The following is a 13235-nucleotide window of genomic DNA, read 5'->3' as shown; positions in this document are numbered from 1 at the left end:
CTGCATCAGTGCAGGCTGGTGGGAGTTGTGATGGGAAGAAGCAAATAATGGATTTCCCTGCATGATTTAAAAAACAGTTTAAGATGCACCCTATCTAACACCTGTAATACTAATGTTCATGGCAGGTGAAAATCCCCTGCCATGCAGCGGTCTAGCACAACACCCTTCACACCACTTAAGTCCTGTTCAGAGGGTTTGCAAAAGAGTCTGCAGTATGAGTGCAGTATGGAAGGCACACTGAGGAAATGGTAGGGTTGCCAATTCTGACTGAAGCTATTCCGGGAGAGTTTTTTTCCCAACATGACATAATGTCATTTTCTTAAAATATTCTATTAAAACCTCTCAGATTGCTTTCAGTAGTTACACCGGGAGATCAATGCTAATTCCAGGAGACTCCAGGCCAATCCTGGAGAGTTGGCAACCGTAGGAAATGGTCTTGATGCCAGCCCAATGTAGACTGCCACAGAAGGCTGGGGAGGGGCCATTGGATCCACATTTACACAGATTTGGACACCCCCAATACAGTGGGTGCAAAGTAGTTGTGGCTGCTATTCCAGCCAGAGGTTGGAATGTGAGTTTGGAGGATCTCTATCCCATCTTTGGGCTTGGAGTGTAGATTTTGCTCCGTGCACACCACCTACATAGAGATAAATTATTTAAGTGTTATGTGGGTGGAGTGCGTTTCACCAAGAAAGACTAGATTTTATATGCATAACTCCCCTTCAAAAGCCTTTAACCGTCTGTGTTTCCATTCTTTCATTGCAGATTTGGTTCTGATGAGCTGAAACAACAGTTCCTTGTACCAACTATAGCTGGAGAAGTAGTGGCTTGTTTAGGAGTCAGTGAACCTGGAGCAGGGTCAGATGTTGCAAGTAAGCAAACTGATTATGCCTAGGATTGCTAAAGCTAACATACTGGAGCAAAACTTACATGACATAGTGATTAAAATGTCAGTACCCTGTTTATCTGGATTCCCCCTCATTGCTACTACTATGGTGGCATTGGTGGGAAATTTCTAGGAAAAATGACTAGGATGGGCAAGGTTGGAAAAGGGGAACAGACCAATAAGACCATGGAAGCCTCTGAGCCAAATTCAGCAGTAATGTAAATATTAGTGTAAATTTTACTTTCTCATAAACTGGTCAGAAAGGGGTGTAAGTGACTTTAAGTGGTAAAGTAGTGTAATTTGCACTGATTTGTCATTCAACAGATGTGTGAACCTAGTGTGATTTACTTCCTCATGAGAGAATAAAAGAAAGCACAACTAACAAGAGATTATAAAATAATGTGGGGAGGTGTTATTCTTTACATCACTGCTGAATCTGGCCCACTGTTCAAAAGAAAAGTATTCTGTGCTTGAAGAGACTGAATGCGTTAACTCTCCATATTGCAGAAAATGGCCCTAGACCAGCACGGCTTACTGATATAGACATAACACTGCAACACCTACTAATGGAAATCTCTTGTTTACAGTGGTGACAACTGGACGATATTGGGCATTCGGCTGGAAACTGCATTAATGTATCATAATGCTGAGTTTCTTCCATTTCCTCTATGATTTCACAAGCAGTGACTCCTTCACTGCAGTTTCTGCTGTGAATTGTACTTTTCAACTGACTCCACTATCTAAATAAGTTAGGGCAGATAGTAATCTTGTGAAATACAGGAGAAGGTTAATATGCTTAAAATTATTTTCAAACAAAAGTATAATTTTATAAAGTCAGGGAAGAAATTTTACAGATGCCTTTCATACTGACCCTCAAGTTTTGCTGTCTTTGTTTACTGGTTGCCCTTTTGTCTTTATTTACTTATTACACTTGTTCAGTTTCACTTCACTAGCCTTGTCTGTGCTAGAGAATGAACACTGCCAGCACCTTCCCTGCTTGCAACACATCTCTCGTCCAAACATACAAGAGTGCTTGGAACTGTGCGACGGGATTGCCAGCACAATTGCCATTGCATTCGTTCAAAGCTAATCTTACCACCACTGTATTCTGCTCTGAACTGTTTCAATGCTAATATGTACTGAAAGCCCTGGCATTTTATCTTCACTGTTGCAGTATGACCTTCCAGCACAATCCCACAACACTCCTGCAACACCCACTCTCTGCAGTGTAAAATGCCTCCTGTAGTGTTTAGAGCTAATGTAGTTTGTCATGTTGCGCATACAAGTTTTCTGTAGTCAGTGTCTGTAGTCATACACCTTTTCTTGTTTCAATACCTAGACTGTGTTATAAATTAGGGATGTATTTACATGTGAAAGTTAATCTGGAAAAAGGTAGGGTGTGAATTTAAAGCAGAGTAACTATTCTTGATTAACTCCATAGGTGGATGCTCTTATTCCAGAACAAAATGGATTTGAGAATAAGGCACTATTATTCTAGAATAAGAGCACCAACACATGAAGTTAATCAGGAATAGTTAATTAGGAATAGCTATTCTGGAATAACTCTCCATGTAAACAAGCCATTACATTGTTCAGTGCATAAAGCAACCTGTCTCTTGAACGATGAAATGGAATGTGCTTTGCAGAAAAACAATTTGATACATCACATCTCCACATATGGATTGCTATTCCCACAACACCCTTTTTCAGTGACCCGTGGGAGAGGAACCCACAATGAATTGGTACTGCAGTGGTTGGAAGTGGCACTGTTTCTGGACACAGTGAACAGATTTACACAGGCCAATATGGTTAGTTTAGACACACAACTCTCTTACAAACTACAGTGGTTCATCTGAAGTAGTAGAAGTTATAATGGTACAAATTTCTCCTGCAGACAGGGCTAATGAGATTATATCTCATGTTGGGTGAAGTTTCTTGGTCAATAAAACCATGTAAAATGTTTAGTTTCTAGAATATTTGCTCTGTCAAAAACACGGATTACATTTTGATTTCTGATTTCTAAAGACAAATATATCTCCAAGATCATTATTCAATGTTACATGGAATAACAGTAATGGAAATGATATGCCTAAATCCCTCTGTGGATCCACCGTCATTTTCTTTCCAGTAAATTGGCTGTGTTTGTAGGAAAGTTCACTGTTATCATCAGTAGTTTTATTTCCAGTAATAGGAAGTAAATTAACTTGAAGTAACTAGCAGGGGAAACACAGCATTGACTAATTATTTTAACAAATGCCTTTCTGGTTAAATTAAATCAATATCAGAACTTTCTAAATACGGTTTTGATTTCGAGATGGAGTGGTGCAGATAGCTGGTGACTTAAATTCTCTGCTTAGGTACATGTTATTTATCATCTAACTTGATTGGCATAATACACTTGGAATAACACTTTGGAAAATCAAAGGTAATCTGTTTTTATTCTTAAGAGGTCTCTCTGTTTAACTGAAGAGGAGGAGGAACACTCAGTGCAGCTGAGGAAAGGAATGTGGGGTGCAAAGGAGGCCTTCAGACACCTCTGTGCTCACCCAGTCCTAGGGGCGGGGTGTCTGGTCCCTGGTATAAGGCTACTCTTGTACTTACCAGCTGCCAATGGTTCCAAATGGCAAGCAAGGATCAATCAGGCATAAGGGAGCCTTGGCCACGTTACTACGGTGGCTCTGTTTCACACAAAGTTCCTTTTAGGCAGGGGAAATACTCCAGTGACCAGTGGGACTGACTTTAGGGCAGCCTAGATCAGTGTCTCTCAACCTTTCCGGACTACTGTACCCCTTTCTGTAGTCTGATTTGTCTTGCGTACCCCCAAGTATCACCTCACTTAAAAACTCCTTGCTTACAAAATCAAACATAAAAGTATCACAGCACACTATTACTGAAAAATTGCTTACTTTCTCATTTTTACCATATAATTATTAGGGCTGTCAATTTAATCAGTTAACTCAGGCGATTAACTCAAAAAAATTAATTGTGATTAAAAAAATTAATCACGATTAATCACAGTTTTAATCGCACTGTTAAACAATAGAATACCAATTGAAATTTATTAAATATTTTGGATGTTTTTCTCCATTTTCATTTTTTTTATTTCAATTACAACACAGAATACAAAGTGTACAGTGCTCACTTTATATTACTTTTGATTACAAATATTTCCACTGTAAAAATGACAAACATAATAATAGTATTTTTCAATTCACCTCATACAAGTACTGTAATGCAATCGCTTTATTGTGAAAGTGCAACATACAAATGTAGAATTTTTTTTTGTTACATAACTTCACTCAATAACAAAACAGTATAAAACTTTAGAGCCAACAAGTCCACTCAGTCCTACTTCTTTTTCAGCCAATCGCTAAGACAAAGAAGTTTGGTTACATTTACAGGAGATAATGCTGCCCGACTTATTATTTACAGTGTCACCTGAAAGTGAAAAAAGGCCTTTGCATGGCAGTTTTGGAGCCGGCATTGCAAGGTATTTACGTGCCAGATATGCTACACATTCATATGCCCCTTCATACTTCGACCACTATTCCAGAAGACATGCTTCCATGCTGATGATGCTTGTTTAAAAAAATGTGTTAATTAAATTTCTGACTGAACTCCTTGGAGGAGAATTGTATGTTTCCTGCTCCATGGTTTTATCTGCATTCTGCCATATATTTTGTGTTATGGTAGTGTAGGATGATGTCCCAGCATATGTTGTTTGATTCAAGAACACTTTCACTGCAGATTTGACAAAACACAAAGAAGGTTCCAATATCAGATTTCTAAAGATAGCTACAGTACTCAACCCAATGTTTAAGAATCTGAAGTGCCTTCCAAAATCTGAGAGAGACAAGGTGTGGAGCATACTTTCAGAAGTCTTAAAAGAGCAACACTCTAATGCAGAAACTACAGAACCTGAACCACCAAAAACAGAAAATCAACCTTCTGCTGGTGGCATCTGACTCAGATGATGAAAATGAACATGCATTGGTCTGCACTGCTTTGGATCGTTATTGAGCAGAATCCGTCATCAGCATGGACTCATGTCCTCTGGAATGGTGGTTGAAGCATGAAGGGACATATGAATGTTTAGAACATCTGGCACATAAATATCTTGTGATGCCAGCTACAACAATGCCATGCAAACACCTGTTCTCACTTTCAGGTAACGTTGTAAACAAGAAGTGGGCAGCATTATCTCCTGCATATGTAAACAAACTTGTTTGTCTGAGCGACTGGCTGAACAAGAAATAGGACTGAGTGGATTTGTAGGCTCTAAAGTTTTACATTGTTTTATTTTTGAATGCAATTATTTTTTTGTACATAATTCTACATTTGTAAGTTCAACTTTCATTGTAAAGAAATTGCACTACAGTACTTGTATTAGGTGAATTAAAAAATACTATTTCTTTTGGTTTTTACAGTGCAAATATTTGTAATAAAAAATAAATATAAAGTGAGCACTGTATACTTTGTATTCGGTGTTGTAATTGAAATCAATATATTTGAAAATGTAGAAAACATCCAAAAATATTTAAATAAATGGTATTCTATTATTGTTTAACAGCGCAGTTAATTGTGCGATTACTCACGATTAATTTTTCTAATAGCACGATTCATCATGATTACTTTTTTAATTGCTTGACAGCTCTAATAATTAGAAATCAATTGGAATATAAATATTGTACTTACATTTTAGTGTATATATAGAGAGCAGTATAAACAAGTCATTGTATGAAATTTTAGTTTGTACTGACTTCACTAGTGCTTTTTCTGTAGCCTGTTGTAAAACTAGGCAAATATCTAGATGGGTTGATGTACCCCCTGGAAGATTTCTGTGTACCCCCGGGGCACATGCACCCCTGGTTGAGAACCACTGGCCTAGATGATCTGGTTCCCCACATTTCTCATTGGTTTCATTTCATTCATCTTTTTCCTTTAGATTACCTAAAATGCAGTAGAGCAGAGTGGTCATTCAAACGTAAAGGTTGTGTGCACAATCCTATTGTGGTACTTGGTATTTTTTAATCTGAAATATAACTTAAATGAAGGCACATGAACAATTATGGTATCTTTAGCATTTGCTTCCATGACTCTCAACAGTTGTTGAGCAATGAGTGAATGCTAGCTGTCTGACTGCTGATGTGACTGAGGGACTAACGCTACCAATCACACTTCAATCACCTGATCCCTCCCATGTGAAAAGAATCTCTGATTTCACATTTGTTTTTAAATAGGTATCAAAACAACAGCAGTAAGAAAAGGCGATGACTATGTCATAAATGGTGGCAAAATGTGGATTACTTCAGGATGTCAAGCTGACTGGATGTGCCTGCTGGCAAATTCCAGTGAAGGACCCCCCCACCAAAATAAATCTCTTATATGTCTACCAATGAACCTACCTGGTAAAAGCACTGATTTGTTTTTCTTACAGTTTTCTTTTTATTGTGTTTTACAGCATATGATATAAAATCTTATGGAGAGAACGTAACCTGTCCTCAAATCAGTGTTTCTTTGTCAAATAAAGTAACCAAGCAAATATTCCCTAGGATGGAGTACTGCAAAAAGGGTTCTGGGGGCCATAATGGATCACAAGCTAAATATGAGTGAACAGTGTAACACTATTGCAAAAAAAAAAAAAAGCAAACATCATTCTGGGATGTATTAACAGGAGTATTGTGAGCAAGACATGAGAAGTAATTCTTCCGCTCTACTCTGCGCTGATTAGGTCTCAGCTGGAGTATTGTGTCCAGTTCTGGGCACCATATTTCAGGAAAGATCTGGACCAATTGGAGAAAGTCCAGTGAAGAGCAACAAAAATGTTTAAAGGTCTAGAAAACGTGACCTATGAGGGAAGATTGAAAAATTGGGTTTGTTTAGTCTGGAGAAGAGAAGACTTAGAGCTGTTGTGGGCAACCTGCGGCCTGTGGGCTGAATGTGGCCTGTCAGAGTAATCTGCTGCGGGCTGCCAGACCATTTGTTTACATTTGTTTACATTCACAGCTCCCAGTGGCCACAGTTCGCCGTTCCTGGCTAATGGGAGCTGCGGATGGCCGTACAAATGTAAACAAACAGTCTGACGCCCGCCAGTGGATTACCCTGATGGGCTGCAAGTTGCCCACCACTGACGTAGGGGGAATATGATAACAGTTTTCAAGTACATAAAAGGTTGTTACAAGGAGGAGGGAGAAAAATTGTTCTCCTTAGCCTCTGAGACTAGGACAAGAAGCAATAGGCTAAAATTGCAGCAAAGGAGGTTTAGGTTGGACATTAGAAAAAACTTCTGTCAGAGTGGTTAAACACTGGAATAAATTGCCTAGGAAGGTTGTGGAATCTCCATCACTGGAGATTTTTAAGAGCAGGTTAGACAAACACCTGTCAAGGATGGTCTAGATAATACTTAGTCCTGCCATGAGTGCAGGGGACTGGAATAGATGACCTCTCGAGGTCCCGTCCAGTCCTATGATTCTATGTCACTCTGAAATATTAAATGATAGGTACAGAATGAATGAATGAACAGAAAGGGACAAAGGGAGGAAATTAAATATTTTGCAGACTTCAGCCTCTGATGCCAAAGCTACTGTAACATAAAGGGTTCTTCTGGCCAGAAATATTGTTTTAAAAAGTCTATCAATAAGCTTCTGTTAGAGTAGTTTATAAGCTACTGCGGAAACAGATAAGTTAAGTAATTGCCAAGGACAAAATTAATACCTTGCAAAACATCATTAAAAACAGATTGAAGCAAAACTCTGAACAATAATATCATAATATCCAGTGTTTTAATCTTGGAGAGGGTTCACAAATGCTGTCCTGGATTCTGGTCCTCCCCCACTCCCACCCCACCCCACCCCATCCCCCCAAAGTGGTGTTCAGCTACATCCACTCCCCACAATATAGTGTTTATTATTTTATATTTATAGAATACATGGAGCTTTGGGGCATAGAAACTGTAAACTTCTATGTTCGCCTTTCATCTTTCAAAAACACTGTTAAACTCTTTAGTGAGAGAATTACAGCACAGAATTTATACTTATATACTACTAATTAGAAAGCTATCAGTATATTAATAGATGCACAAGTTACAAATGCTTTTTCTCCATAAGAACATTTAAAACATATGTATATTTCTTGGGGCTAAGTATTTAGTTTTACTAAGTAAATTATTTAAAGTAAGAAGTATTTTTGAATCATAACTGAAGAAACATAGTGACTGAAAGTGTTTATGTTGTAATTTTAAATATACGCCCCTATATGTGAGCACATTTTCACTATTACTATATAACAGTATATAATATTTTATCTGTGATATGTTCAAATATTATATTGTGCAATTTTAATAAAAAATACTTTTGTGGCCTTGTTAGCTATACACACAGTAATACATAATACAAGATATTACATATATAATAATACAATAACAAAATACAAGATGGTAATATATGTGTTTGTTATATAAAGAATACATATGAGAAATGCTATTATTTGAATCATAGTGTGTAATCATAGTGTGTAAATAAAGATTGTGCATTAATACATAAGGTGGGAACATTAAGGTAATGCTTTCAATTTTAATTTTATCATTTCTAAAGCTTTGGTTGCTTAACAATGCAATTTTACTATTGCATTAACATAGTGTTTGTCATTTAATGTTACACAAGCCACTGCTAACTCTGTGGTTGGAAGAGCAGAACATTTATTTCAACCTAATCTGACATCACGTCTGCTATGGAGATGGATTACTAGGCAATGCTAAATAAAATTATGGATTTGGGCCCACTTCCTGGAGTAAAGCTCATCCACTCTCTATATGCCAAAAAAAGGAGGAGTTTTCATATTGTTTAGTTTTGGATCTCCTTGTTGGAGTGAGTGAATGATACAGCCTGGCAAGATACCATAGCTGTAGAGAAGATGCTATTTGAAATTAGATTGTGCAAATCTTATATATGTTAGGTGAAATTCACCACCTAACGCATATGCGCCTCTGAAGTGGTGCATTGGTCCATCTGTGCAAGAATAAATTTCCCACCTTGATGAGGTGTGGGACTTCAGTGAGATTGCTTTTATGGCAGCTCAACAGCGAGAATAAGGGTTTTAATGTGGACCAAACCGCATTTTCCCTGACATCTGATGCTTAAACTCTTTTCATAAAAGAGCAATTAATAAAGAGTCAAGAGCGATGCTCTCAGGAGGGTTAAGTAATGAGCCATATACATTTACATGCCACTCAAGACTACCAGAGGCAAAAATGTTCTTTTTTCTCATGTGAAAAGAAAAAAAATTCCTCTATGCCTTTGACACTGTTTGGGGATTAATTTCAAGTGATTTAAATCTAACTGGCCAGCTGCAAAATAGTCACTGCTAGCTGGCAGAAGAAAATGAGAGAATAGCTGGTGTTAGTTGCTGAAAGCCTCCATTGTGTTCCATATGTATGTAATGTGACTTTTTAATGTCACTGGAGAGAGACAGTTTTGACTAGACAAGTACCCTCTTTCCAGAAAAATGCTATCATTGCAACATAGTATACTGAGAGAGGGAAAGGAAAGTCTTGGACCTAATTTCACTAATACTGAAAATGAGTTAATGTGAGACTAATTTGCAGATACTTATGAATTGGGAACTGCTCATATAATTGAAAGATAACTCATAGGTTACAAAATACACAGATAAAATGTTTATATTCTTAAATATCTATTACTGCCTTTACTACAGTGCTGTCATTCAAAAAGTTACACTAATTTCTGCATTGTGTACAGTATAAAATAACATAAAAGCTAACCTGATACTGCTAGATTTCTAGAAGTCCATTAAAATAAAGGCCATTTCTACTAGCAAATCATTAATTTTTTAGGATTATGAGAAGTAAGGTCTTTAGGATTATGAGAATTCTGATTTCCCATTTTAAAATAGTGGTGTTCTTACAGGGTAGAAATGCTGTGGTTAAGTTTAAGACACTTTCATGTTTTCCTAAATTTAGGATTTTATTGTAGCCTAAGCATAGAAATTTTCAAATTTGCAAACATTAGTACAGAACTCTTTTTTTTGTTAAATTAATATGTATAATTATATACCCTAGACTCTTATTCCCAGTATCCTTCCTAATCCATCTTTATTTTTAGGTGTTCACATTGCTAAAAAGATAGACAAGATGGGTATGAGGTCATCAGACACAGCACAGATCTTTTTTGAAGATGTCAGAGTTCCCAGCAAATACCTCATTGGGGAAGAAGGAATGGGCTTTACATACCAGATGTTGCAATTCCAAGAAGAGCGTTTATGGGCAGTAGCCAACAGTAAGTCACCAGCGGTACTCCTAGCAAGAGATAGGACTCACTCTTACAAAATTACTAACAAAATTTACTTTCCTGGTGGTGGATTACAGCTAACTCTTGTAATTTATTTTTGCAAAATTGGTCATAGTCTAGACATAGAGAACTTTTTCTTTGTATAGCTGGAATAAAAATGAAATGGAAAGAACGTAACCTTTGGATACTACTAGTGAGGCACTGCAGGGTTTTTGTTGTTTGTTTTTTGGTTATTTGGTTAGGGTTTGGTTTGGAGTTATTTTTGTTTGTTTGTTTTTCTTGGAGCCTTCTGACGACAGCATGAGGAAAAATGAAAATGCAGCAGCATTGTGTGTGGACTGCCAATGGAATACAAAGATTATCATAATACACATGGAAAATAGCAAACATGGATTTACCAGAAGGCTGCCTTCTGAAACTGCCTGTAATGGAGAAGTTATAATTTTCTGTTTTTTCTTCAGAAAATTTAGTGTAAAGGTGCTCTTCTTTAATAGCTCTCCATCTCAAATCCTCTATTTCACCTTGATACAAGTACAGCATAAGCAGTGGCAGGACAAATTTCCCCATGCTGCTCTGCCTCTGTGTCTCAACCCTGAACTGGCAGGCCTCTTCTGTGGGAGTGAGAGTGTGGCTTAGGCCTGGTCTACACTACGGGATTAATTCGGATTTAGCAGCGTTAATTCGAATTAACCCTTCACCCGTCCACACAACGGAGCCATTTAGTTCGAATTAAAGGGCGCTTTAAATCGATTTCTGTACTCCACCTCGACGAGCGGAGTAGCGCCAAAATCGATTTTGTTAATTCGAATTAGGGTTAGTGTGGCCACAAATCGATGGTATTGGCCTCCGGGAGCTATCCCACAGTGCACCACTGACCGCTCTGGACAGCAATCTGACCTCGGATGCACTGCCCAGGTAGACAGGAAAAGACCCAGGAAAATTTGAATTTCATTTCCTGTTTGCCCAGCGTGGAGAGCACAGGTGACCACACATACCACAGATACCTCAGCTCATCAGCACAGGTAACCATGCAGGCTGATAATCGAAAAAGAGCACCAGCATGGACCGCACGGGAGGTACTGGATCTGATCGCTGTATGGGGAGAGGATTCAGTGCTAGCAGAACTTCGTTCCAAAAGACGAAATGCCAAAACTTTTGAAAAAATCTCCAAAGGCATGATGGAGAGAGGCCACAATAGGGACTCAGATCAGTGCCGCGTGAAAGTGAAGGAGCTCAGACAAGCCTATCAAAAAACAAAGGAGGCAAACGGTCGCTCCGGGTCAAAGCCGCGGACATGCCGCTTCTACGCAGAGCTGAATGCAATTCTAGGGGGGGCCGCCACCACTGCCCCACCTGTGATCGTGCAAACCGGGTCTGGGATAGTCTCTACACCTGAGGATTCTGAGGATGGGGAAGAGGAGGAGGAGGAGGAGGATCTTGCAGAGAGCACCCAGCACTCCGTTCTCCCCAACAGCCAGGAGCTTTTTCTCAGCCTGACTGAAGTACCCTCCCAAGCCTCCCAAGCCAGTAGCCAAGACCATGACCCCATGGAAGGAACCTCAGGTGAGTTTACCTTTTAAAATATAAAACATGGTTTAAAAGCAAGGTTTTTTAATGATTATTTTGCCCTGAGGACTTGGGATGCATTCGCAGCCAGTACAGCTACTGGAAAAGTCTGTTAATGTGTCTGGGGATGGAGCGGAAATCCTCCAGGGACATCTCCATGAAGCTCTCCTGTAGGTACTCCAAAAGCCTTGCCACAAGGTTTCTGGGCAGTGCCGCTTTATTCCGTCCTCCATGGTAGGACACTTGACCACGCCAAGCTTGCAGCAAGTAATCTGGTATCATTGCCTGACAAAGCCTGGCAGCGTATGGTCCCGGTGTTTGCTGGCATTCAAGCAACATCCGTTCTTTATCTTGCTGTGTAATCCTCAGGAGAGTGATATCGCTCATGGTAACCTGCTTGAAATACGGGAACTTAATTAAGGGGACAGAGGTGGCCGTTCCTACTGGGCTGTTTGCCTGTGGCTGATAAGAAATCCTTCCCTGCAGTTAGCCAAGCGCGGGGGGGAGGGGGGATTGGCCCAGAGCTTTTCGCGTTTGGCTAGCAGGGATCTTCCCTGATACCAGCCACGCTGTGGGGGGAAGGGTAAAGCGATCATCCCAGGGAATTCATGGCGGGGGGGGGAGTTTAGTTTGGTTTCTGCAGGGATCTTCCCTGTTACCAGCCACGCGGTCGAGGGAGGGGTACATTAATCATCCCAGGGAATTCATGGCGGGAGGGTTAGTTTGGTTTCTGCAGGGATCTTCCCTGTTACCAGCCACGCGGTTGGGGGAGGGGTACATTGATCATCCCAGGGAATTCATGGCGGGGGGGGGGGGCGGGGGGGTTAGTTTGGTTTCTGCAGGGATCTTCCCTGATACCTGCCACGCGGTGGGGAGAGGGATACAGCGATCATCCCAGAGAATTGGATGTTGGGGGGGTTAGTTTGTTTTCTGCTGCTGAAGGTTAACAGGAAAACCTCAGAAGTCAACAGGCTTTGATTGGTATGTTGGAAAGGAGGGCGCAGAAGCCGAAAGACAATGGCTTACCATGGCTGCCTGCAAGCTGAATTCTGTTGCCCGGACCTGCGTCTGTGATCTCTAACACCAAAGCCACAGGCACTCAATAAGATGGAAAATGCGACCTTGTACTGAAATCACATGTGCTATGTAATGTGAATAGTGTTCACCATGAAAGAGTATAAGCATTGTTCTGTAAAATGTATCATTTTAAAAACTTGTCTACTTTTTTTCAACCCTCCCTCCAGCAGCTGCAAATGTTTCAAGCCTCCCTTCTGCGTCCAGAAGGCTATCTCAGATAAGGCGTCGTAGAAAGATGACGCGAGACGACATGTTCACAGAAATAATGAAATCCACCCGCAATGAAAGAGCTCATTTGAATGAGTGGAAGGACACTGTATCTAAATTTAGGAAAGATGCCAGTGAACGTGAGGTCTTGAGGGATGCTCGAGATGAGAGGTGGCAGGCTGCAACGCTGGGGC

At 39.8% G+C, this 13235-nt stretch overlaps 1 protein-coding gene across 2 annotated transcripts in view; it reads left to right on the top strand.

Moving 5' to 3' along the window:
- The window catches only part of LOC112115718 (probable acyl-CoA dehydrogenase 6), a 148976-nt gene that overhangs the window by 119345 nt on the left and 16396 nt on the right, over positions 1-13235 (top strand). For both annotated transcript variants that reach the window (XM_024212896.3, XM_024212898.1), the window contains 3 exons: positions 766-872; positions 6127-6294; positions 10006-10179. In XM_024212896.3, coding sequence (XP_024068664.1) covers positions 766-872; positions 6127-6294; positions 10006-10179 — 449 coding nt within the window. The remainder of the gene's footprint in view (positions 1-765; positions 873-6126; positions 6295-10005; positions 10180-13235) is intronic.

This window comes from Terrapene carolina, unplaced genomic scaffold, assembly GCF_002925995.2.
Source record: "Terrapene carolina triunguis isolate 2854851 unplaced genomic scaffold, T_m_triunguis-2.0 Scaffold84, whole genome shotgun sequence".
NCBI classification, from domain to species: Eukaryota; Metazoa; Chordata; order Testudines; family Emydidae; genus Terrapene; species Terrapene triunguis.
Note: the sequence above shows the minus strand (reverse complement) of the source record. Positions and strands in the feature narration are given on the sequence as shown.